The following is a 25,470-nucleotide window of genomic DNA, read 5'->3' as shown; positions in this document are numbered from 1 at the left end:
CACTCTGAAGAAAGGAGGTCTCTTGTTAGGTTCCATTCAAGTCCACCTAGCAGTCATCACAGAATTTAATTCTCCTGTGGAAGGTTTTTCAGTATTTGCTCATCCTTCAGCTTCCAGATTCGTCGAAGTGTTATCAACTCTCTTCCTAAGTGTGAACATGGGGTTTGAATTTAGTTCTTAATTTTCTAATGAAATCTCCCTTAGAGCCATTAGCTTCTTGTGTGCTTTGTGCCAGGGTCAGGCCAGATGGCTACAGAGAGTGTTAGAAGGCATATATATTAGTCCCAGATTAAGTAGATCCCTTTTCTCTGGGTAAGGTAACGGGCAGTTCCAAAATAATCGGGAACTTGCTGGAACCAACTAAGGCAGGCAGGCTAATTAGGACACCTGGAGCCAATTAAGAAGAAACTGCTAGAATCAATTAGGACAGGTTGGCTAATCAGGGCACCTGAGTTAAAAAGGACCTCACTTCAGTTTGTAGTGTGCATGTGAGGAGCTGGGAGCAAGAGGCACTAGGAGCTGAGTGAGAAGACGTATTGCTGGAAGACTGAGGAGTACAATCATTATCAGACACCAGGAGAAAGGTCCTGTAGTGAGGATAAAGAAGGTGTTGGGAGGAGGCCATGGGGAAGTAGCCCAGGGAGTTGTAGCTTCACGCAGCTGTACCAGGAGGCACTCTAGACAGCAGCAGTCCATGGGCCCTGGGCTGGAACCTGGAGTGGAGAGTGGGCCCGGGTTCCCCCCAAACCTCCCAACTCCTGATCAGACACAGAAGGAATTGACCTAGACTGTGGCTTCTACCAGAGGGGAAGATCTCTGGGCTGTTTCCTGACCCACATGGTGAATCTCTGAGGTAATCCAATCCACCAATAAGTGCAGGACCCACCAAGGTAGAGGAGGAACTTTGTCACAGCTTCTAAATCTTTCCATGAAAATGTTTTTTGGCAAATACCGCTTGTAACTGTGCCCCAGTGAGTCACAAATGAGAGTGACAAATTCAGGACAAACTGTTGAGAAATAGGGCAAACACCCCCCAAAACTGGTGGTTATTCTTCCACAAGATATACTAGACCAGTAACAGAAGTAAACTGATGTTTCACCACAACGGCTAACAAGTCAGAAAAACAGTCTCCTTAGGTGTTCCAGTCCTTGTATCACCACCAAAAACACTAGACTTAATGATGAGTGGTTATTTAAAACCAATTTAATCAACAAAGGGTTCTTCTGATCCCAAAGGACCAGCCACATTGGCCTAGGTCAATATATACACCTCTACCCCGATATAATGCGACCCGATCTAACATGAATTCGGATATAACGTGGTAAAGCACCACTCCGGGGAAGGCGGAGGGGGCAGGGCTGCGCACTCCAGCCGATCAAAGCAAGTTCAATATAACGCGTTTCACCTATAACACGGTAAGATTTTTTTGGCTCCCGAGGACAGCGTTATAGTGGGGTAGAGGTGTAACTTACTCAGTAATCATTCAGTTGCCAGTCCTTTAGTATCTAATATCTAAAGGTTTATTTATAAAAAAAAAAAAGAAAGAAAGAAAGGTGAGAGTTAAAAGTGGTTAAAGGAATCAAATACATACAATAATTACAAGGTTCTTGGATCAGGCTTGTAGCAGTGATGGAATAAAGTGCTGTCTTGTTAAGTCTCTGGTTGTTTCCAGATCATTGGAAGGTCCTCAGTCCTTTTGTTAGAATGCTCCCGTGAGTATAAATCTATAGTCCAGAGATTTAGACTAGAAAAGAGACAAAATGGAGATGTCTCCAGGGCCTTTCATAGCTTCTGCCATGTGGAGGGAAACCCATTTTTTCAAACAAAGCCAGTTTGTGGAAAAATGCAGGTAACAAGATGGAGTTTGGAGTCACATGGGCAAGTCACATGTCCATGCCTGCTTTGCTTAGTCATAGCAGAGGCCATTACTCCTACCCTAGTTAGAATGTTCACAGGAAAGTCTATTAAGTAGATAAGTGTCTTCCATGGTTCATTGTGAGTTGTGTTCTTTGATGGGCCATTCAACTTGGATAGTTCCTTCACAGTGTGCTGGCTAAATAACTTTTGGTGCTACCACAGGAGCAAACATTTGAAATACAGGTACATAGTTAATATTCATAACTTCAGATACAAAAATGATGCATGCATACAAATAGGATAATCATATTCAGCAAATCATAACTTTTCCATAGACATCTTACATAATTACTGTGGTGGTTCAGGTCTATACTACTCTCCAAGTCGGTGGTGCACATCCTCAACAGGAGTACTTTCATTGACCTAAGAGGGGCAGTCTGTGGAGCTGAGAGCCTGGGCTCTCAGTTTTGCTCACTGCTTGCTACCAGGAGCCTGGCTGCCCCACAGGCTCCTGGCTCCCCACTCACCATCAGCTGTCCTCCCCCTCACACTCTTGGTTCCTTGCTCCCTGCTGGGATCCTGGTGGCCCTGCCTGGGCTCTCGCCTCCCTGCCGGAAGCAGGGAAGCCGTCTGGGCTCTTGCCTCCCCACTCCCTAGTGGGAGCGGGGCAGCCCCCCAGACTCCCAGCAGGGAGCCTAGGTGCAGCTGGGTTCCCATCTGAGAGCCAGAGCAGCACCCACATTCTTGGTGTGGAGTGGGGAGCCCAGATTCTGGGGGCAGCTTGGCTCTGTGTGGGGAGCTCGGGCAGCAGCCCAGCTGGGACATGGAAACGTGAAATTGACAAGAATAACAGCCAATAGTTGTGGAGGTGGAGTTATGATGTTGGTGTAGTAGGGCACTTACATCAGTGGGAGCAAGGCTGTAGTGTGTACACTTCCGTAGTTAGGTTGACATAAACCAGTTTGTCAACCTCACTGTAGTGTAGACCAGGGCTGAGACTATGCATATCTTATACAGACAGAGCTAAATGAACAGTAGTGTTCTCCCAGATACTTTCTAAATAGGTTTCCATCTTCATCCTCTCCTGATATACAGCTGCTAATGGGCCGTGTCCAACTAGGGTAATAGCCCACTTTATTACATTTCAATCTATGTCCATTGCCATACTGAAAGATGTTCCTGTTGCAGAAATCTACAAAGCTGCTACACGGGCATACTTTCTCAACACATTAGGCCTAGGTGCATGCCTCTAGAACAGATGCTACATTTGGTTCTGCAGTTCTAGGCTGGGTTCTGAAGTGCCCATCTCCTTCAGAGGGTACTGCTCGAGAGTCACCTCAAGTAGAGCATGCATAGGGATACTAGTCGAAGAAAAAGGAGACGTTACTTACTTTGTACAGTAACTGGAGTTCTTCAAGATGTCTCCCTATGGGTGCTCGACTACCCGCCCTCCTTTCCCCTCAGCTGCAGAGTCTCTTCTGTGGTAGAAAAGAACTTGAGGATAGTTTGTCAATCAGTCCTAAGTATCCCCAGTACAGGGCACGAAGATGGCTAAGGTGCATACATGCACTGAAGGAGCACTGCTGCTGAAAATCTCCAATCAAATGTGCAAGGTGCATGTGCACACCTCCAGTGGAGTCCTGCATTGTTGGGGGGCTCATTATACAAGGTAAGTAACATCTCCTTTTGCCTTAGTGTCTGAACTGGCTCTGAATAGTTATAAATGAATTCATTAGATTTAGATGGTGGGCAGTGCAGCTTTTAGATTATTCCAATATTTTCTGAACACTCTGTCATGGAGCGTTCATTGGTGTTACATCAGGATAAAGGTCTATACCATACAGGGCTGAACTTTCTCAATAAATCTAAGGTCTAAAACTTCATGAACAAAGTAATCTTTCTCTTAACAATAGTAGGTATTAAAACATAATTCTGTGCACTGCAGACTAATAAGTAGTACCTGTGCATCATACTGTTCAGGAAGGTGGCAGCCAATAGAATGTTTTCAGCCTTGAGGATGACTTTCTCATATCATCAGTTATTTCAGATTCAAAATAAATTGGTTCATGACTAGGCAGCTTGTTTATATAGATGGTGTTGGAACTACCTAGTGGCTATTTCAAGCCACTAAATTTCTATTATTTTCATATACTGTAATGTGTTCTAATGTAGGTTTATATTTTTGGGGCCTGTTCTGCAAACAGATGCATTAACTAATTGACGAACAGAGGTGTCCCTAGCCTCTGTTCGTCAGAGGATGGAGATGGATGGCAGGAGAGAGATCACTTGATCATTGCCTGTTAGGTTCACTCCCTCAGAGGCACCTGGCATTGGCCACTGTCGGTAGACAGATACTGGGCTAGATGGACCTTTGGTCTGACCCGGTACGGCCGTTCTTATGTTCTTATGTTTACAGAATTACATTATTATTTTATTATTTTTATATTAGAGTGGACACATCTCACCATGATATCTGAGCCTTTTATACAGAAAAATAAGATCTGCCTCTGCTCTTGCTATCCTAATGTTTGGTCACTTTTACTGGTTTTTGTTTTGTGGTGGAATTTTCTTTCTTTGTGTTTCTTTAAATTTTGTTGACATCTTGGCTTCTGGTGTAAGTAGACTTTTGAAAAAGGTGAGTTTTTCCTCTGAGTTCTGAAGGTGATCAGATGAAGACACATTCTAATCTCCTGTGGTAGGGTATTCCATAGTGTTTACCTAACATTGAAAACTTGTCTTCAGTTATACTGCTTGTTATGGACCCATGTCCATGCAGCACAGTGCAAAGCTCTCACACAAATACATTGTTTTTCTTGTTGTTTGCCACCTCTCTGACTAAAAGAGGAGAAAGATCTGCAGTAGTGCCACCAAGTCTTAGTAAAGAATTAGCAAGCAAGAAATTATCACTCAAGTTATTCACCTAAAATAAAGTAGCCCTGTAGTTAGGATTGAGGCTTATGTTTCTTTTTTTAATGTTGCTCATACTTTATTTTTTGCAGAACTTAATACGTCAAGTGGAAATCTTCCTTCAACACCACCCATGTCTCAATCCACAGTTTCTGCTCAGAACTTAGTAATGTCTTCGTCAGGAGTTGGAGGAGATGGTAGTGTTACCTTGACCTTGGCTGATACTCAGGGCATGTTATCTAGTGGTCTTGATTCAGTTACACTTAATATCACTTCACAGGTTAGTGCAATTTACTGTTCTGCTCTTCTGGTAGAGTAATAATACAATCTCAAGGGACTGGAGTATCTGAATGTTTTTTCAGAAAGTAATTTTTACCACTTACGCACAGTAGATGAAGATGCAATTGATATTTTTGCTGCTAACAGTATGCACATTGTTGCCTAGAACCATTACAAAATTTCTTACGTGGAGCTGCAGCTTATGCCGCCTCATGCTCCCATGGGAAGGCATGAAGGCAGGAGTTCCCGTGACTCTCCCTGAGTTTCCTCTTACTGCCCGTGGCAGCAAAATGGAACCAATCTTTATAACAGCTTTTAGTTCTTTAATTTTCAACTGCATATCCCTGTCCAGATTGAATTTCTTTGATTTGATCCCCTTATACAACACTCTATCCCCATTCCCCCTCATCCCCCCAGGACATACCCCTCTATACAAAGACCTCAAGATGGTGGAGTCAAAACCTCTAGGCTTCAAGCCTTGTGCATCCTTTGACAGACTAATTTTTTTTAAAGATGGACACAGCAGTTGCCTGTTTTTGTGGGGTATAATTCATCCAAGCAGCAGGTGCTTGGTTTGCCTTTCGTTCTCTACTCATCTTAAAGGTCAAGATATGTGAGCCTGAAGCTCCATCTCTTAGAACAGTCTGAGAGTGACATGAGACCTAGAAGATCTAGGCTCGAGTACCCCCATACTGGTCAAATTTGCACCATCCAGCAGGCAGGTAATGCCAAGATGACAGCAAAGAAGACTGCACCAAGCAAACAGGTGTCACTGACAGTATCTACACTGTCACCAACTGCAGTATTGAACCTATCAAAACTTTTGATATTGAAGATGATGCCATTTTTGATAAATTGTATGGTCAGTTGGTCAAGAGACTAAATAACCCAATGTCAGTCAAATTTATTAATATGGTACAGGAAGAAGGTTCTATCTGACACCAATCTTCAAAAAAGAGCCGTCCTATACGGAAGTGTTACATTCACCTTATACAGAAGGTGTGCTCTCCAAAGTTCTACTTCTAAAGCAATCTTTTTATAACCTACTTGATTACCAGTAAAAGGAACCGTATTCCTCATTTGAAACTAGGTTCAACCAATTAGCTTTTTATCTTGTTTTTCTGGTACCATGGTGTGCCGCTTATTTTTGTTCTGAACACACTGTGCATTCTAGGTCATGATGGATCCTTATCTTTATTATGGGTATAGTATCAGAGGGGTAGCCGTGTTGGTCTGGATCTGTAAAAGTAGCAAAGAGTCCTTATAGACTAACAGACGTTTTGGAGCATGAGCTTTCGTGAGTGAATACCCACTTCGTCGGATGCATGTAGTGGAAATTTCCAGGGGCAGGTATATATATGCAAGCAAGAAGCAGGCTAGAGATAACGAGGTTAGTTCAATCAGGGAGGATGAGGCCCTCTTCTAGCAGCTGAGGTGTGAAAACCAAGGGAGGAGAAACTGGTTTTGTAGTTGGCAAGCCATTCACAGTCTTTGTTTAATCCTGAGCTGATGGTGTCAAATTTGCAGAACAAAAAGGAGCGCTGCTGAATACAGCACAGGCAACATAGTTGGCCTGCTTCAGAAATGTGCTGATCTCAGAGATTTTCAAAGCAATACGTGGAGTAACTCTGATCTTTTAAAAAATATGCACTTGACATGATAGCCAGGGCAGACACCAAAAGTGGGATTGCAATCTTTGGTTAGGGCAGTGTATAGAATACAGGTACTACATGTGTAGCTACATGCTGCAGTGAAAGGCAGGCTCTGTTCACACCTGACACTGCAGGGTATAGCTACACATGACAGTGAGAGGCTCCAGCAGCAGATCACTGTCTGAGCTGTTCCCTGCTACCTCCTCGCTGCCGTAGCCTTTCACGGTGGCGGAGAAAGGCTGAGGCAATGGGACAATAAAAATAGCAGTGCAGACATGGGAAGCACTGCTTGGGCACGTACCGAGTTGTGTAGGCTATATATCTTGGCTGTGTAGGTAGGGCACTCTGCTCACCTAAGCCATGCATTGCCATCTATGCTGCTACTTACACCCATGCTAGATGGGTCGTCTTTACACACCATCATAAGTGTAGATATAGCTTTTGATTGTGTGGTTTCTTACTCCCACCATCCGAGGAGGAGACTGCTTGCTAGTCACTTACAGTGACACACAATGTACTTGAAGAGAAAAGAATGGTTACTTACCGTACAGTAACTGTGGTTCTTTGAGATGATGTAATCAGTGTGGTCCCGTGATCAACCCTCCATCCCCATTTTTCGGAGTAGTCTGCAATGTGGGCTTTGAATTGCAAAGGAACTGAGGAAGTGTCCTGACCCCTCCGCCATATATCCCTCAGATGGGAGCACAAGGATGCCTGTGCAACCCTCATATTGAGTATAATCTGGTCTGGTGTGTGTCAGTTGCATGCACACCTACAGTGAGATTGACACTGTCTACATTCTGTCAAAGAGTCTCAGTTGCTGTAAGGCAAGAAACTTCTTTCCATGTGTTGTAGGATATACAACTCTGCTCCTTGCTCCTATCCTCCTTGTAACACTGCTGTACAAGAGACAGTTCACTGGGTTTGTAAATGTGATTTCTGCTTAATCAAAATTAGACAAATTAGTCACAATACAAGAACACATTTTTGAAATTTTAACAGTAAATCCCAGTGGCCTCTTCCATTTCATATCCAGTTAGGAAAATTAGTAGGAGAAACACCAGTGTGACATAGTGATGGAAGACTAAATATGTAAAGGTTCACAGTGTACCTTCCTCTAGGAACAAGTATTTGTGAATGTGAATAAACCTATAGAGACTTAAATAAGATATTTATTTTCATCTTGAAAATGCTAGTGCATAGTAATCAGTGACTTTAGGTCCAGGCCTCCAAAATATTTTGTAACGTGGACCAGACTTTTAGTATGTTGTCTTGTGAACCTGTTGTCCATCCATTTGTGACCACATAATTTCTGTGTCAATACACCTGTTTCTTTTGTGGAAAATAATAGGAGCGTATTTATTATAGTTGGTAACTATCTTTTTAAAATAAATTAGCTGCTGGAAAAAGCACTGCACGCCAGCACTATGTGACCATCTGGCTCTCCAACACTATCTGCATGTGGTTCATGAGCCATGGTTTAGGAACGTTTTCAATATGTCAATAGAGCTAAAGGTGCATTAGCAAGTAGTATGAAGAAAAAATCCCTATTGCTTCACATTAAAAAGGACTTCAGTGGTTGGTAGCAAAGCAGAACCATCTGCACATTTAGCAATAACTTACCTCTTCATATAATTTTTAGCTGAATTACATTTTTTGTCCTTGAAAGTTAGATGTTAATATCAGTGACTACATTTAGGTGTTGTACATAGGCCAAGTGTACAGCCAGCTCCTCTGTGATTGACATTTCCCTTCAATCTTAATATGTGAAAACCACTGCTGGCTTCTGTCTTTGCGGAACTAGGACTAAGTTGTTTGCTTATTTATTTTCCATGGATTAGGGGAGTGTGAGTACGTACACACACACACACACACAATGATTAAACATAGTGAAACAAAGTCTGTGGAGGCGACTACATTCCCAGATATCCCCCAATCTCTTCAGCTTTGCATGAAAAATAGTTATCTTGAGTTGGAAAAATAAAAATGGTGGGCTTACCAAACAACTTATAAATGTATATCTGGCATGATATACCATGCAAATGGTATATCAAAATATGTAATGATATAATGTATTATACCATTGGTCTGGTGACTTCCTGCTATGTGGAGGTGGCAGTAATACATTGTGGTTTAATTTCAGATAATGTGACACTTTAAGATATGTGGATTTAGCAGAGTTGATATGCTTATTTGGATATATTTTTAACCCCCATTGGCCTGAAAGCGCTAGGTTTTTTTTAATGATTTGTTCAAACTGATGTTTGAAGTAATCTTTTTAAAAGAGTAGTCTTGAATGATAGAAGGATTTTCTATTTAATCCCATTTTATAATTCTTTTAGGATTACTGGTTAATTATGACAATTGACTGTGCTTGTAAATACAATCACTTGAATAATTTTATTTTGATAGGGTCAGCAATTCCCTGCTTTACTCACAGATTCTAGTCTCTCCAGCCAAAGCGGTTCGGGCTCACAGCAAGTCATACTGGTGAGCCATGCACCACATTCAGCATCTACAAACTCTGATGAAATAACATATCAGGTAGATGTAGTTTATTTGTGTACTTTTATGTATAAAAACATGACTTTAATCAGATATGAAAATGATCTGTTTATCCTGAAGCAGAGAGTTTCATATAATTTTTTAACTTTATCTTAAAGTAGCTTATTATGGAGGCTGTAGCTTTATAGTTAAGACTATGTTGATTTTGCACTTAAAGCAGGGATTCAGGCTCTTCGTTAACTATGAAAAAATACCTGATATCTTCTTGATAAGTACAGCACTTTTTGAGTATAGAATAAATTTTATGAGCATTTCCAAGTAAATCTATTAACTAGTTCAGGCTTTAAAATGGGTCCTTAAAGAAAGTTGGCACTCCAAGCTCGTCCCCTTCCCAGATCTTCCCCCTCCAACCTCCTCAGTGATTTTAATAACAGAATAATACAGACTCTCCAGACTTTGCATATACTTGAAACTTGCTTAAATCTTGTGCATGTATTACATTTTGAAGAATTTTTAAAAGATTAATTAGCAAGTTTTCTATCAATTCTGTATCAAATTACAATAAGGAGGGAGGAAAATAAAAAGTATATTATTTGAAAACGAATTTAATCATATATGGAACCACAACCATGAAAATACCTTACTCATAATAGTGTGATAATTGTATGACATCAGTACAAGGCAAGTTAAGGTTTAGTATCTATGCATTGCCGATTCATAACATTAAGTTTAATCTTAACTCTTAATTTCCTGGCTTTATAATGATCGGTTTTGGGAGAATTACAACATCCCTATAATGTACTGACTATGAATAACTGTCATGTATTCTCATCCATAACTTCCATCTTGCCATTGCTTTTGTCTTAGAATTCATATAGACTTAGATTTTTAATATTGCAGGTGGCAAGAAACATAATTTATGCATGTAGTTTCTGCAGTTCCATGCATAATCACTGCTGCAAGGTGCATAAATTATGGTCTAAATTTGATTTTGAATATTTGTAGTGTCCAAAATTCTGTTTTAAAAATGGATGCTTTCAAAATACAAATATATATCTCCTTTTACTCGTCTTCTTTTCAAACTAATCCTAGCCTTTTCAATGTATGCATGATTTCCGCCATCGCAGTGTGTCAAATAACTTTCACTGCTCTTTTCCCTTACCATGTCTCTTCTGAGATGAGGTGACCAATTTGAACACACTAGTAAAGGTCACACTGTAACAGCAATTTGCCTATTGGGTATAATACTTTTCTCTATTTCCCTTTTCATTCAGGTTACAGTAGCATCATGTTTGTTTTTATTTAACCATTGCTGACATCTTGGTATTGCTGCCCACACTTCAATCTTTTTCTGTGAGGTTACAACTAATTTAGGACCCATTAGTGTATATTTACAGTTTAAACTATTCTTTTCAATGTGCTTTACATTGCACTTGACTTTAGTAAACTTAATCTACCATTTCTGTTTTCTAGTTTAGTTCTTATTGAAATTCTATAAATCTTCTTTTGCCATGACTATCCTAAATAATTTCATATACATTAATATGTGCTGTGTCATGTTTGAGTCAATTATCTCATTCTAGAAATTACTGAATTTTAAAATGAGTTCTCAAGCAGCCTCAAGTTATTTCCTTTTAAAAAAAAAGTGGGGCAAAATTCTTAAAAATGCCTAAGTAACTTCAGCACTTAAATCCAATTGAATTTTAATTGGACTTAGGCACTTTTAACCATTTCACTTGTAGGCTCCTAAGTGCCTAAATCCCTTTTGAAAATGGGCTTTCAACCTCTCTGTCACTAAAACTTTTGAAAATTTTACTTGTGCTGAAGAAATAAAAGAAATAGAAAAGATCCTGTGACTTGTACAATCTACAGGTTTATGGACACGTCGTGCCCTCATTTCCAAATCCTTTAAAAAATTGTGAATTCTGTTTGGTAAAAGGTGCGTCACTTTCTAACTCTGCTTTTGAGCAAGTGGTCTTTGCTAAAGAAAGGATAGAAACAGACTACACCAGAACTTTGTGTACCTTCATACGTCTGATACACATGTATGCTTGGAATTGCCATTGAATGTACACAAAATATCTAATCACCGGTGTTCTTTCTTTTCCAGAACATAAAGACATGTATTGGTCAAGGTTAAAAATCCATTTCTATTACATAAATGCCTTTTTACTGAATTCTTCTAAGTGAGGCCTTACTCTCCTCCTCCTTATTTTGAAGTATGACAGGGTCATTCCCTCTTACCTCACTTATTGCTCATAGCCATTGGGGGTGGGGGATCACTCTCACTAAATTAGTTATTTCTTGTATAAATCATGCAAGCCAGAGACCTGTGGGAAAAAATCTGTTAGGTAAAAATAGACAAATAGATGGATATTGTTATCAAATAGATGACACATTAATTTTCCTAATATTCATAAGTATCAGTTTTTATTCTTCATTGATAAACCTGAATCTCCTTGGTTACTCTATAAAAGGCAATTAACTTTTTCTCCCTTGCTAACTGTGCTAACCTTCTATACACTTAAGAAATCTTAAAAATCATCTTACCATTTGGGGAATAGACTACCTGCATTCAAGAAACTGGACAGAGAACAAGCTTTTCATATTGTAGTTCGCTTTGGTGCAATCCTTTTTTGTTTTGTTTTGTTTTTATTTATTTATTAATAGAATGAAGTACTTACTCACTTGCTTAATTTTAAGCACTTGAGTAGTCCCACAGGTATTAGTGATACAACTTATGGGCTTAATGTTAAGCATGTGAGTAAACGTTTGCAAAATTGAGGGCTTATTATGAGAACATTGGTGGTACTTGACACATTAATCCAGAAAACATCACAGAAAATGTTTATTCTGGCACACATCATCTCCCCTTATATGTGAAAAATAGGGTTTGTGGCTTTGTCTAGATGAGGAAATTTCAGTGGTTGAGTTTAGGTCCCGATTATTTAAAATGTTTTAGCTAACCCAGACCTAATGTCGACCTCTTCTTTAGTCTAGACACAGGTTAGCACCTTTTACTTTGGTTTAGCAGATTGTTTCAATCTAGAATTTCTTCTGCGGACTAAACAAACTGAATCTGGCATTTACATTTGGCCATCAAGGTTCTTTCAAAGCTCTAAAAACACTTACGTACTAGTTAGTAATAAAAGAACTACACTGAAATATTTTAAATTGATGAGGACATTTTTATTGGGTATTGAATTTCTCACAGTTACAGTCTGATTACAGTAAAAATGCTATTTGACTCTCAATGCTTTGAGGTTACGCAAGGGAAGGATTATATGCAACAGTCTCCACTTAAATTATTAATTGGTTTAAAATAGCAGATCGTTAAGAAGGGTGATCTAGACTGTAATATCCCAGACAACATAGAGGAAAGCTGTTGTTCAAAACTACCTACCCAATTCTGCTTTTGTGTTGTCTAGAACTATGGTACAATATTTGGACTTGCCATTGGTCCACTGGTATCACCTGATGTCATTTACCCACATTTTTTCAAGTATCTATGCAGAAAAGTTAATTTTGTATAACGCTTCCATCAATCAATTATTGTGGAACTTCCCCTTGTGTGCAAAGATTGTAGGAAGATTGAATGCTTTGGAAGTAAACTCTGGGCTTAAGCCCGCAGTACTCTGCTTTCTGCTAGCTCTGCCTCCCATCAGTAGCTAGATGCAGCAATTCAAGTTCTCCTGAAGCTTTCCTCTTTTAATTCCTCCTAAGGAAGCAGGGACACTTCTTTTTGTTTATCCTTCTTGACCTTTCCCCCTCGTTTTGGGAAATAGTTTCCCCCATTTTCCTCAGCTTTCAGAAACCACTCAGTAAAAAATGCTGTTTAGCAAGTAGGCTGTCCCCATCCATTACCCTCTCAAGCAGTTGGAAAAAGCATTGGTTTTTAGACTAAAAGGTATGAAGGAGTACTATGCCATTTGGATTTCACCTCTTGTTCTGAGATGAATATAAAGCTTGGACTTGGGGGTAATGTCGTATTCATCCAAGAAGATGCTCTCACCTTGCCTCGAGAAACAAAAAAAGATTTTTAAAGGTAACCAAAAAATGAGCATCAAGAGGCTGGGCCACAGCCAAAAACAACATTTCCGTTTTGTGTCAGTGGGTAGTAGTGTTATTAATCCTCTTGTCATACACTTTTACAAAAAGAAGAGGAAAAAGAGTAATACTTATCTTTCAGATCTAGGCAGAAAAGACTGTTCCATTTCATTGTTACTTTGAAGAGATAATCAAATCTTAAAGAAATTTGTATAGAGCAAAATAGTAAACTGCCAAATAAGGAGATGTGGGTCAAAACTGGAATAATTTATGGGTTGTGATCCTAATCTTCAAGGTTGTCAATGGCCTGGACCCATCTACACCAGGTATCTGCTTTTCTCTCTCTCTGCCCAAGATTTTCCATTAAAATCTGTTTCACTGGGAACAATAGATTTGTCCCGGGTTGGGGAAAGGTGTGTGTGGAAAAATCTCATCTCTTGTTCACAGCTAGCTTCCCCAGTCTCCACTGCTGGGACATTGCACCCATCCAGAGTTAATGGACTACTGCTGCCATCTTTCCTATCTCTGAAGAGTTCTGGGGACAGGATTGAAGGACCTGAGGAGCGTATCTCTACAGCTTCCTTATCCTCCTCAATGGTGTCATCCCATCTTTCAGTAGTGAAAGTTTTAGATACTAACAGTCTCTGAAGATGCCCTCTCAGCTGTGTCTTAATGAATTCATCATTTAGTGGGCTGCTCTTTGAATGATTCAGCACTTCATTATCCCTTTGATCGTCTCATTCTCTGCATCTTGATTCATCAGTTGATCACTTGATTTTCCATATTTGTAACTGTTTCATTGCCCTCTATTTTCTTCATAATAAATTGTCACTTAATAATTTTTGCATGAATTCATTATCCCAATTGATTGATACAGTGAATTTCATTGCTCTAACTTTTTGGCTGTTCATGTGATTTTTCCTGCCACACACACATTTTAAATTGCTTCACTACTTATTTGATTTTTGACTTCTAGCAACCATGCTCATCATAGTTGTCCTCCATTACCTTGTTCCAAACACCCTCTTGTTCCGCCCTATCTTCCCTTCTCGCTGCCCTACATCACAATTTCTCTTTCCATTCTTTTTTCTCCCTTCACTCATTGCCAGGTTCACCTCACAGCCTCCTTGCAACTCCATGACATTCCACATCTCACTGCTGCCATCATCCCATAATGCCTCTCTTTTTGCATCAAGTAATATCTAACCCAGCCTTGCCCCGTCTACATTGCCCTTTGTTCCTCACCAATCACACCTTGCTTTGTCACCCTTCCTGTCCCTTAGGGTCCCATACGCTCCCAATTTCTTTACTAAGACCGCTGTTTTTCTCTTCCCTTTTTCACTCCTCTACAAAAGAATACCACAGTCCTGTCCACTTCCTACTCCCCACATCCCTGACCTTTGAAGTTGTGTTCTAGTATAGAGGTATCAATTCTCTCTCTCCACACTGTATATCCTACCCAAAGAATGATACAGAGAGTGTCAGATTCCTCCTCTTCCTGAAGACTGTCTCTCGATTCTCTCCCACTCCTCTTTCAAGTAGAACTCATCAGACTTCAATCTTCCTTCAGCTACTTATAGCTCTCATCTGCTGCCCCAATCCTTCCCCAAATACCTTATTCTCTGATTTTGATGTCTACCTTTCCCCCTCATCTTGATCTCCAATCATCTTTAGTGACTTCATTTTCCATGTTGCTATCCCATTTCATCCATCACCTGACCCGACCACCTCGTTGCCCTTTGTGATCTTGAACTATGGATCAACTCTCCCACTTGCCAAAATGGCCACTCATTTGACTTGTTTCAGAGTAGCAGCCATGTTAGTCTGTATCCGCAAAAAGAGCAGGAGTACTTGTGGCACCTTAGAGACTAACAAATTTATTAGAGCATAAGCTTTCGTGGGCTACAGCCCACTTCATAGGATGCATGTAGTGGAAAATACAGTAGGAAGATATATTGTTTCATGTTATCTGTGTGTGTGTATCTCACACTCTCTCTCTTTCACACACACACACACACACACACACACACACACACACACACACACACACACACACACACACACACACACACACACACACACACACACACAGATAACATGAAACAATGGGTGTTACCATACACACTATAAGGAGAGTGATCAGTTAAGGTGAGCTATTATCAGCCAGAGAGAAAAAGAACTGTTTGTTGTGGTAATGAAAATGGCCCATTTCCAGCAATTGACAAGGAGATGTAAGAAACTGGTGGGGGGGAAGAAATAAGCATAGGGAAATAGTTTTACTTTGTATAATGGCCCATCCACTCCCAGTCTTTATTCAAGCCTAGTTTGATGGTGTCCAATATGAAAATTAATTCTAATTCAGCAGTCTCTCATTGGAGTCTGTTTCTGAAGTTTTTTTGTTGTAATATTGCGACTTTTAGGTCTGTAATTGAGTGGTCAGGGAGGTTGAACGGTTCTCCAACTGGTTTTTGAATGTTATAATTCTTGACGTCTGATTTGTGTCCTTTTATTCTTTTATGTAGAGACTGTCCGGTTTGGCCAATGTACATGGCAGAGGGGCATTGCTGGCACATGATGGCATATATCACATTGGTAGATGTGCAGGTGAATGAGCCCCTGATGGCATGGCTGATGTGATTAGGTCCTATGATGGTATCCCCTGAATAGATATGTGGACAGAGTTGGCAACGGGCTTTGCTGCAAGGATAGGTTCCTGGGTTAGTGTTTTTGGTGTGTGGTGTGTGGTTGCTGGTGAGTATTTGCTTCAGGTTTGGGGGTTGTCTGTAAGCAAGGACTGGCCTGTCTCCCAAGATCTGTGAGAGTGATGGATCGTCCTTCAAGATAGGTTGTAGATCCTTGATGATGCGCTGGAGAGGTTTTAGTTGGGGGCTGAAGGTGATGGCTAGTGGCGTTCTGTTACTTTCTTTGTTGGGCCTGTCCTGTAGTAGGTGACTTCTGGGTACTCTTCTGGCTCTGTCAATCTGTTTCTTCACTTCAGTAGGTGGGTGTTGTAGTTGTAAGAATGCTTGATAGAGTACTTGTAGGTGTTTGTCTCTGTCTGAGGGGTTGGAGCAAATGCGATTGTATCGTAGAGCTTGGCTGTAGACAATGGATCGAGTGGTGTGGTCTGGATGAAAGCTGGAGGCATGTCATTTGACTTGGTTTCACCAAAATGTACTTTATTTCTGATATTCTCTCTCATGCACACTCTCTCTCTCTCTCTCTCTCTCTCTAAATTACTACCCTTGTACTCTTGATAAGTCTTACTTCTCACTATCTTCCCTAGTGATAAATAGATTGGGGAAGGTGGGGAGAATAGGATAGCATGAGGACTGGAAAATCTCTTACCCGATATTTTTGATTAATGTCTCTTTCAATAAGGACTCTCCCAAGGCTAGCAGTTGACTACATCTTGTTTTTTTCCAATACTCTTTCAAGGATAGTTTGTGTACATACAGTAGTTCACAGAAAAGATAATTCACAATTAAATATTTAATCTGAGTTATTGTTTATGGCTTTGAAAGTACTCTCCTGGTGGGACGCCAGGTAGTTAGGATATAAGCCTGGACCTTTCAGGCACAGTGCTTGAGCTCCTTCTAGTCTTTGCTCACAGAGAGGGAATCCACTGTAGTGGATTGATAGGGACATAAGTCAAAGGAAATTATCCTGTAAGACAATTTATATATTTTGGAAGGTTTTAGTGACAATTTAGGAAGCAGCAATTATCTACTTTGCCCTTTTTCTTCCCAGTACTGAAATATGTGATTTTTAAAATCTCTTCTACCTAAAGAATATTATGAATTAGATCTCCATAGATTTGACTGCATGCACACCATGTACCCTTAATACCACAATATATTGTCTGTTTATTTTCAGATATTGCATGTATTTAGTGAATCTTGCATTTAAAAAAATTGCCAGAGGCATAGGAGGAATGACCAAACACAAATTTATATTTCCCCCTAATCTTGTTCTGTTCTTTTTATTGATGTTTGGTGCCCAGCTCATCTGATTCATTTGAAAATACATTGATCAGATTAGAGTACATAACAAGAAAACATAAATCTGTTGATTTCTGAGAGTGTCCTCCTCCAATTTTGAATGTATAATCATGTTTTATAAATTTTTACAGGTGGCTGAGGTTTCTTCTAACCTGACTAAGGGTAATCAAGAAAAGGAGGGCCGTGTACACCAATGTTTTGAATGTAGTCAGACCTTTTCTTCAGCCACGATGTTAATGCACCACAGTAAAGAGGTTCATGGCAAGGAGAGAATTCATGTATGCCATGTTTGCAATAAAGCCTTCAAACGGGCAACACATCTCAAGGTACTTGGTAATAACATAATTCCCGGTTAATATGTTCACTCATTCTTTTGCTCTAGATTTTTAGTCATGTAAATGAATTAAAGATACTTGTCATCTGCTTAATCTTTCCTTTTTGGTATTAGGGCGCAAGACAGGCATCGCATGAGCTTTTCTATGCAAAAATCTCTCGCTCTTGCACACGCACGCTCTCTTTATCTCTCTGTAGCAATAGATATATCTTTTTGTACTGCAGATCTCTACTGAAATACTCTGGCATGTAAATAATAGTGCCTCTGGAATTATTAAAAATACCAAAACAAATATATTTGTGGGGTAGTACCCCTAGAATTATTAAAAATACCAAAACAAATATATTTGTGGGGAATTATATTGTTTTGCATTTTCAAATAGACTATTAATTCAATATTTCAGTTTTCTAATGGTGTTTAATTCTGTAGGTGAAATGTATTGAAACAGAAATTAACTTTAACTCTGCAGATCTAATTCAGACCATCTCCATTAGTCCTGACTTCTGGGTGTCTCCTCTCTTTGCAGAATATGGAGACCGGTGAGGCTTGTGGCTTAGTACCCAGGTCTATTTGACTTTCAGTTGTTCTGCCTTCTGCATCAAGGCAGATAGCAAGTATGAAAGCTCCTGCTTTCCAAAGTGTTTTTTTTTTTAACTTCCTTATTTTGTTACTATTGTCTTAGTGTTTTTTTTCAGAATTTCTGGAAAGAGTGAGCAGTCTCATAGTATTTGGACTTTACAAGGAGGAGTAAATACTATTTTACTTTGGAGTTTTCTAATTATTGTTCTCAGTGCTCTTTTGCCACTCCCTTTCGCTGCTGTATGTGGCTAGGTTAACAAATACTCTCCTAAAAGGCAAAAATTCATCTCTGAAGTTCCCCTCCTTTCCTCGGCAAAGAGTGAGCTCTGCCAGACTTATTCTCGGTCCACAGATGACCTTCATAAAACCATGGCATATAAATAATGTTCCAGAAAAATTCTAGCACAGCAAGAATTTTTCAGCAGCAAGCATGGAGCATTCAGTACAGGTATCAGGAAGGCTACATCTACAAAATTGTTGCACTTCTGATGTAGATGATCTTTCTACATTTCAGACTGAGGTAAATGCCAATACCTCCACTCTATAAGAACAGCTCTTCTTTAAGATAACTTTACCAAAACTCATGCAGTCCCTACTTTAATACTAATACTAAAGAGGGTACTCTCCAGCCTGGGGAAACAGGCAGACATGCTGTCAAACATGCAAAATTGTCAGACAATCATATTTAAATAGATTTTCCTTTCCTTGGAGGTAGATGGGGAAGAGAAACTGGCTTGTTACTAGCTTAACTTTCTTTTTAAAGGCACTCCATTCTTAAACACAAGGCATGGACCTTCACAAAAAGCTGAGCAATGTCAAAAGGAAGAAACCTTGAAATAAAAAACTTGAGATTGCACTACTCATCAGGCTTATTTCTAGAAAAAACAGCTATTTTTGCATCAAACTTGAAAAGAAGGAACAGGACAGGCAGGAAAGACTATTAACCCCTTCCTATTTTGTTACCCTGTGCAGAAATGCCGGGTATTCGGCCAGGTAAAGGGAAGCAAACCTGCCATGTCAAAATTATCTGGAGAATATAATTAGGTAAGTGATACTGTCTCACTTAAAACCAAGAGGATTTGTAAACACCTAATGAGATTTTTATAAAATTTTATTGGTCTGAAGGGGAATCTGACCCTGACCTCAACGGCAGATACAGAGATGGCTTCTTTGAAAGCTCACTTTGCAACAGAGTTTTGAATCTGTCACTGTCTTGATACAAGCAGCTGTGGCACACATTTGATCTGCTAGAGCAGAGGTAGACAACGTATGGGCACGCGTGCCGAAGGCGGCACGTGAGCTGATTTTCACACACACTGCCCCAGGTCCTGGCCACTGGTCCGGGGGACTCTGCATTTTAATTTAATTTTAAATGAAGCTTCTTAAACATTTTAAAAACCTTATTTACTTTACATAAAACAATAGTTTAGTTATATATTATAGACTTATAGAAAGATACCGTCTAAAAACGTTAAAATATATTATTGGCACGCGAAACCTTAAATTAGAGTGACTAAATGAATACTCGGCGCACTACTTCTGAAAGGTTACCGACCTTTGTGCTAGAGCAACCTTATGCAGATCCCTTAACCAGGTAAAGTTTCTTCATAATGAGAGATTACAGTAACCATATCCTTCATAGAACACACCTGAATGCATTTTCCTGTGAGGCTGTGGCCTCTAACTTCCTCAGTTGCTAGGATGCAAATATGACTCAGACACTGGACAGCAAATAACTACTTAAAGCAGGTCCTGTGTTTTCTGATGAAAGTATACTTGAAACCCATGTATGAAAATAGCAGAGAATATAGGAAAATACAAACATTCCCTGTCTCATTCTTCTAAGAACCACAGAGAAAGAGTTCAATCCCAGCTACAGGAAGTAGTTCTTTAGCCCTGTTCTAAGGAACATATTCCAAAAGAAATATGGAAACCAATAGAAAGATGGTCCTGGAACAGAAACACTGGAAGTAGATGCCTGGAACAGAAACACTGGAGGTCCTTCTCATCTGGTGACTGGCAAAAAAAAAAAAAAAAAAAGAACTGCATGTCAGTAAAAGTCCTGGGAAGCAGTCTTCTTTTGCTTCCAATCCAGTTTGACAGCCTCAACAAACAAGACAAATCCTGTGCTGCAGTGAGGGTTCACTCATCGATTAGTTTAAACTTCAATCTCTTTTTTTCATAATCATTCCCTCTCTCAATCCCGGTAAACATCAAACTATCTCAACAAGAACAACAACAACAAAGGTGCTGTATTTTCTCTGACTTGGGGCCAAAGGAACTGTCCCATTACCAGAAAGATTCTACCATGACTTCATGGTAAAAAACAGATCCCAAAATGAGGGCGTTACTAGACCACAAACATCACAACAAATATAAAGAAATCCAGATTCAGAATGGAAATGTTAACAGTTGCATTCTCTTCAGGAGACTATTTCCCCATGTAAGAGCCGGTAAAAATATACCTGCAAGTTTGGAGGTTGTCATTGCAGGTTTCTCTATTTACATATAGATAAGACACCACTTCCAGTTTAAAACACTTTCTTTTCACCTGTTGTTAACTCCAAGGATTTTTCACAAAGCCAGTAGGGAGGTGGTCATCAGGCACCCATCTGTTAGCTATTTCTGGATAACATACTGATAAGAGTCAGATCTCCATGATCGCAATACAGAGAGCCCAAATAGTTCTCTAGGAACATGGCTACATCATGAACCTGAAGTATACTGAATCGAATTCCAGAGAATATACTACCTAGGAAAGAAAATACCCCCTATGTGTCTGGGACATAATTGTTCTAACCCAGGAGTTAAATTCCAAGATAAAACCTTGTAGATTCAAAGAGATCCAGTCCCAGCAATTCAGTATACATTGTCTATTACCACTGGTGTCATGTATTGGGATCCTGCCTGGGCAAGGCTGTATAAAAGACCACTCCAATCATTTGACCTCAATGTAAAACAGTGAGGAACAGTAGTCACTAAATTTGATTCCCTCCAAGTTACCTCCGTTTGGTGGAAGAAATGAAGAATGCACATAGTCGCCTCATGCAAGGTCATACTGCAAGGTGATCAAAGCCAATGTGAGCATATACGTTTATGGAGCCTATGTCCAACAATTTTTCAATCCAGGGATATTGGCCAGAACAGGAAAAAAAACTAAGTATGACTTAGCTTTTCTGTTTTTAATTCCAAACATTTGAACACAAAGGGCTTGGGGCATCTAATCAATTGGGCAGCACCACAACAATAGCATATCTACATACCCAGGGAAAAGCAAGGAGTTAGCCTCTGAAAATGAAACACTAGAAAAAGTTCAGCAGATACAATAAAATAGATTTTCATAAGATTCCTGCACATCAAAAGGCTACCTGGTTTGCTGCTGGAGGAGAGACACCTCAGAATGGGCCCTGAACAAAATAGTATTCCAAATAAAAACCAAAAAGATTTTGGGGATACCACAAGTGGATTTATTCACCCATGGAAATACAGCCAACTCATACTTTTTTGAGCAAGACATCTCAGAAGTGGGGGACAGATGCCTAGATCTGCAAGTGGCCCAGACCATCTTGGTACAAAGGCTTACAAGGGAGAGTATAAGAAAATCTTAGATCACCTCTAAGCAACTAATTCTTTGAAGAGATCACATCCAATTCTGTTAGGTAAATATCAGCATCTTGAGTATAGAAATTCCCTGCTACACCAGAAGAGCCTCTAAATGTCTGTTTTTGTCAGGGAGGCTAACCCATTATGATAACTACTTGGGATTATTTATATTTATGACAAATACATTTTTCTGATTATATCTTTTCATAATAGTCATTTTATTCTTACTGCTCACTACTCAGAAGTCACGGAGTTGGGACTAATTAAGATGCGATGGGCTGAAAATTAAAATGTTTTGTGTAATTTTTTTCTGCTAAACAGCATCTTCACTTGTCCATCCTGCCCAATTGACTAAGGTTTAGTCCAGTTATATAGCTGTTTAAATGTTTCGAGCAGTTTTAATCAAGGGATGTTAATTTCATAGATTCGTAGATTCCAAGGCCAAAAAATACTATTGTGATCATCTAGTCTGACCTGCACCATAACATAGGCCCAAACATCCTCCAAATAATCTCCAGAGCATATATTTTAGAAAAACATCCAATCTTGATTTTAGGTGTTAGTAAACTGCTCCAATGATTACTCTCAGTGTTAAAAATGTACGCTTTATTTACAGTCTGAATTTATCTAGCTTCAACTTCCAGCCATTGGATTGTGTTATACTTTTGTCTGCCAGACTGTGAAGATACCATTATTCAATATTTTTTTCTCCATTTAGGTACATATAGACTGTAATCAAGTCATTCCTTAATCTTTTCTGTGATTAAGCTCCTTGAGTCTGTCATTCATTATAAGGCATATTTTCTAAACCTCTAACAATTTTTGTGGCTCTTCTCTGAACCGCTCCAATTTGTCAACATCCTTCATCCCATTTTAGCAAGTTATGATTCAAGTTTATTGTTTTGGAAGCATTCATCTGGTGGCCAAATGGAATGGGCATGACAAAATAGGTGTAGTTGTTAAGCAACAAGTTTCAGCTGTCTCCAAATTCTGCAGAAGACCTAATTAATCTCCAGAAGTTCTGAAGATGCTATTTAACAGAGACAAAATTATCAGATATGAATTTTTTTAGTCTTTATAGGAGGAGCTTAAGCATTGCATGGTCAGAATTAGTTGTGATCATATTTAGTGGATTATGTAATTTGTGGAACCAGAGCATCAAGGTGTGCAAAATGATTAATCATCCCTGATGATTCATTATTCCTGATATTATTTAATGTGCCTGCATGCCCATGCATATACAGCATCAGAGAAGAGTTAAAAGGATGAGTCATGTGGGATCAAATATGTAAAAAATGAAGCGTTGAAAATTGTGTCCTATAAAGTTTTGTTTGCTTATATCTGTGGGCAGAATTTGACATTGTATTGAATACTACAAGAATCCCAGAAGCTGCTTCTGTTAGAAACCCTTTTTGTGGGTTCTAGATGTAAACAGTGAGGAGGAAAGGGATTTGGTTAAAGAAAACATAGAAACAATTACAAGGAATAGTATCGCACAAATGGATGGCTTTATTTTGCTTCAGCTGTCTAATATGTACAAGATTACCCCATATGTTCAGTTAACACACAAAGCAATAAAAAATCCACCATTTGCAGTGTATTTCAGAAATACCTATTATAAACACCATTAATAACTACAGTGAACCAAATGTTGAAGGCTGAATCTCATTTGCTCAAAAATATGCCTTCTGGGTGTGAGAATGGACTTCTCAAATGCCAGATGAATGCTTAGCCTGTTAACTGTGATAACAAAAGTATATAAACTACATGGAATGACAAAGAACATCTTCTTACATCACTCAACCATTACTCAGATTTCATTTAGAAAATGACCTCTGCCATTTTTAAAGACCAGAATATCAGCTTCTATCTTCCTCACTCTTATTTCTATTGATGACTAAAGCCTTCTGCTATTGGTCCAAAAATATAAACAAACATGTTTGTTAAAAAATGAATTTATAAAGCCATTTCCTCTTCCATATTTTGATTAGGAGCACATGCAAACCCATCAGGCTGGACCTTCACTAAGTTCCCAGAAGCCACGAGTGTTTAAATGTGATACTTGTGAAAAGGCTTTTGCTAAACCAAGTCAGCTGGAGAGGCATAGCCGCATACACACAGGTAATATTTACATTGTTGCCTGCTTTTGCGATTTTATTGTGGATCTTGTGATATTTAATGTTTTACTGAAAGCTGCTCCTGGATTCATATGGATATATAAGAATATCAGTTTTCATAAATAATAATAATAAAAAAACTTCTAGGTCTCAGGATTGTTGGAGAAAAGCTAGAGCCCTTAATATCTGAACACAGCAAAAAGCAAAGAAAAAGAACTGCCAGTGGTGGTGCACACACAAAGTAGGCACCGTCTGCCTACATGAATTCAGTCCTATGAATCATACTCCATTGTCATTCAAAGATTATTTGTTTCCTCAAACTTAATACTAGTGTCTTACTCCGTGATGGATTGTTTTCCAAGACTGTAGAGGCAGTAAGTACATGATTTCTTTTATATAGCTTGTACTATATTCTCCAAGAAAATATTTACACTAATTTATTTTAAATTCAGTGATGTCCAACCTGTGACTCAGGTTCCTGCTACAGGGAGACAGGTTGGAGGAACCACACTTACAGGTGCCTTACATTGCCTCCTCTACATCTTAGGGCTTGTCTTCACTACTGCTCTAAATCGGCGCCGCTGCAATTTATGAGCTCTGATGAAGACATGGTAAGTCGACGGGAGAGTTCTCTCCCATCGACGTAACTAATCCACCTCAACGAGAGGCAGAAGCTATGTTGATGGGAGAGCATCTCCCACAGACATAGCGTGGTGTAGACACCGCGTTAAGTAGATGTACGTTACGTTGCTCAGGGTTTTTTTGTTTTTTGTCTTTGTTTTTTGTTTTTTTAACATGTCGATTTAAGTGGTGGTGTGGACAAGGCCTTACAATCAGCTCTGGCATGAGCTCTGAGCAGCTGCTGTCTTTTCACCTCTACCTGTTGCTCAGTAGCAGCCCAGCTGGCTGTTGGATTGCAAAAACTGGGAAGTAAGTTACTAACTGAATACTCAATTTCCTGCTTACCTGCTGTGCTGTGGGAGGCCTAAGGATGTCAGGGCAGAAGCTTGATTCACTGTGCCCAAGCAGAGGGGAGCTTCTAGCAAAGGATTGCTCCTTTCCTGTACACAGCTAGATACCCAGGGCAGCCAAGGAGAGCGGAAAAAGGAGGAGAAGCTGAGAACCAACCTCTAGTTATAGCTCCCTGATTCTCTGTCTCTAATTTGCATTAGGTGATCAGATGGCAGTAGTTCCCTAGAGATGATGGCACCACCTGAGGGATAACCAGAGTGCAGCCTGCAGCCACCCTCTCCTTGCCCTCTGCAGGCTCCTCTGCACCAGAGGCTGCAGGGAGGGAGATATAGGAGATAACTCTGTGCTTTCTAGGGACTTTCTCATAGTGGAAGGATCCCAACATGGGATTTTTAAATTATTTCCCCCCCTTTGTGGTGCCTGAGTATTGGTAAGGGAGTGGAACAATTCTCTGCCCCTCAGTAGTTTGTGTCTCTTAACCTTTTTAAAATAATGTTTGACCCTCAAGCTGAAAAGGTTGGGCACTGCTGTCTTTAATAAATTTTGTGTAAAATTGTCTAATTTACATAGAATCATAGGACTGGAAGGGACCTTGAGAGGTCATCTAGTCCAGTCC

The 25,470-nt window shown here is 39.6% G+C and overlaps 1 protein-coding gene across 9 annotated transcripts in view; it reads left to right on the top strand.

Annotated features, from left to right (window-relative positions):
* Positions 1 to 25,470, top strand: part of ZNF236 (zinc finger protein 236) — a 192,993-nt gene that overhangs the window by 142,302 nt on the left and 25,221 nt on the right. For all 9 annotated transcript variants that reach the window (XM_039521523.1, XM_039521529.1, XM_039521530.1 and 6 more), the window contains 4 exons: positions 4,858 to 5,045; positions 9,109 to 9,240; positions 17,381 to 17,575; positions 23,757 to 23,886. In XM_039521523.1, coding sequence (XP_039377457.1) covers positions 4,858 to 5,045; positions 9,109 to 9,240; positions 17,381 to 17,575; positions 23,757 to 23,886 — 645 coding nt within the window. The remainder of the gene's footprint in view (positions 1 to 4,857; positions 5,046 to 9,108; positions 9,241 to 17,380; positions 17,576 to 23,756; positions 23,887 to 25,470) is intronic.

Source organism: Mauremys reevesii, linkage group 2 (genome assembly GCF_016161935.1).
Source record: "Mauremys reevesii isolate NIE-2019 linkage group 2, ASM1616193v1, whole genome shotgun sequence".
NCBI classification, from domain to species: domain Eukaryota; kingdom Metazoa; phylum Chordata; order Testudines; family Geoemydidae; genus Mauremys; species Mauremys reevesii.
This window is presented reverse-complemented; position numbering and strand designations above follow the sequence as displayed.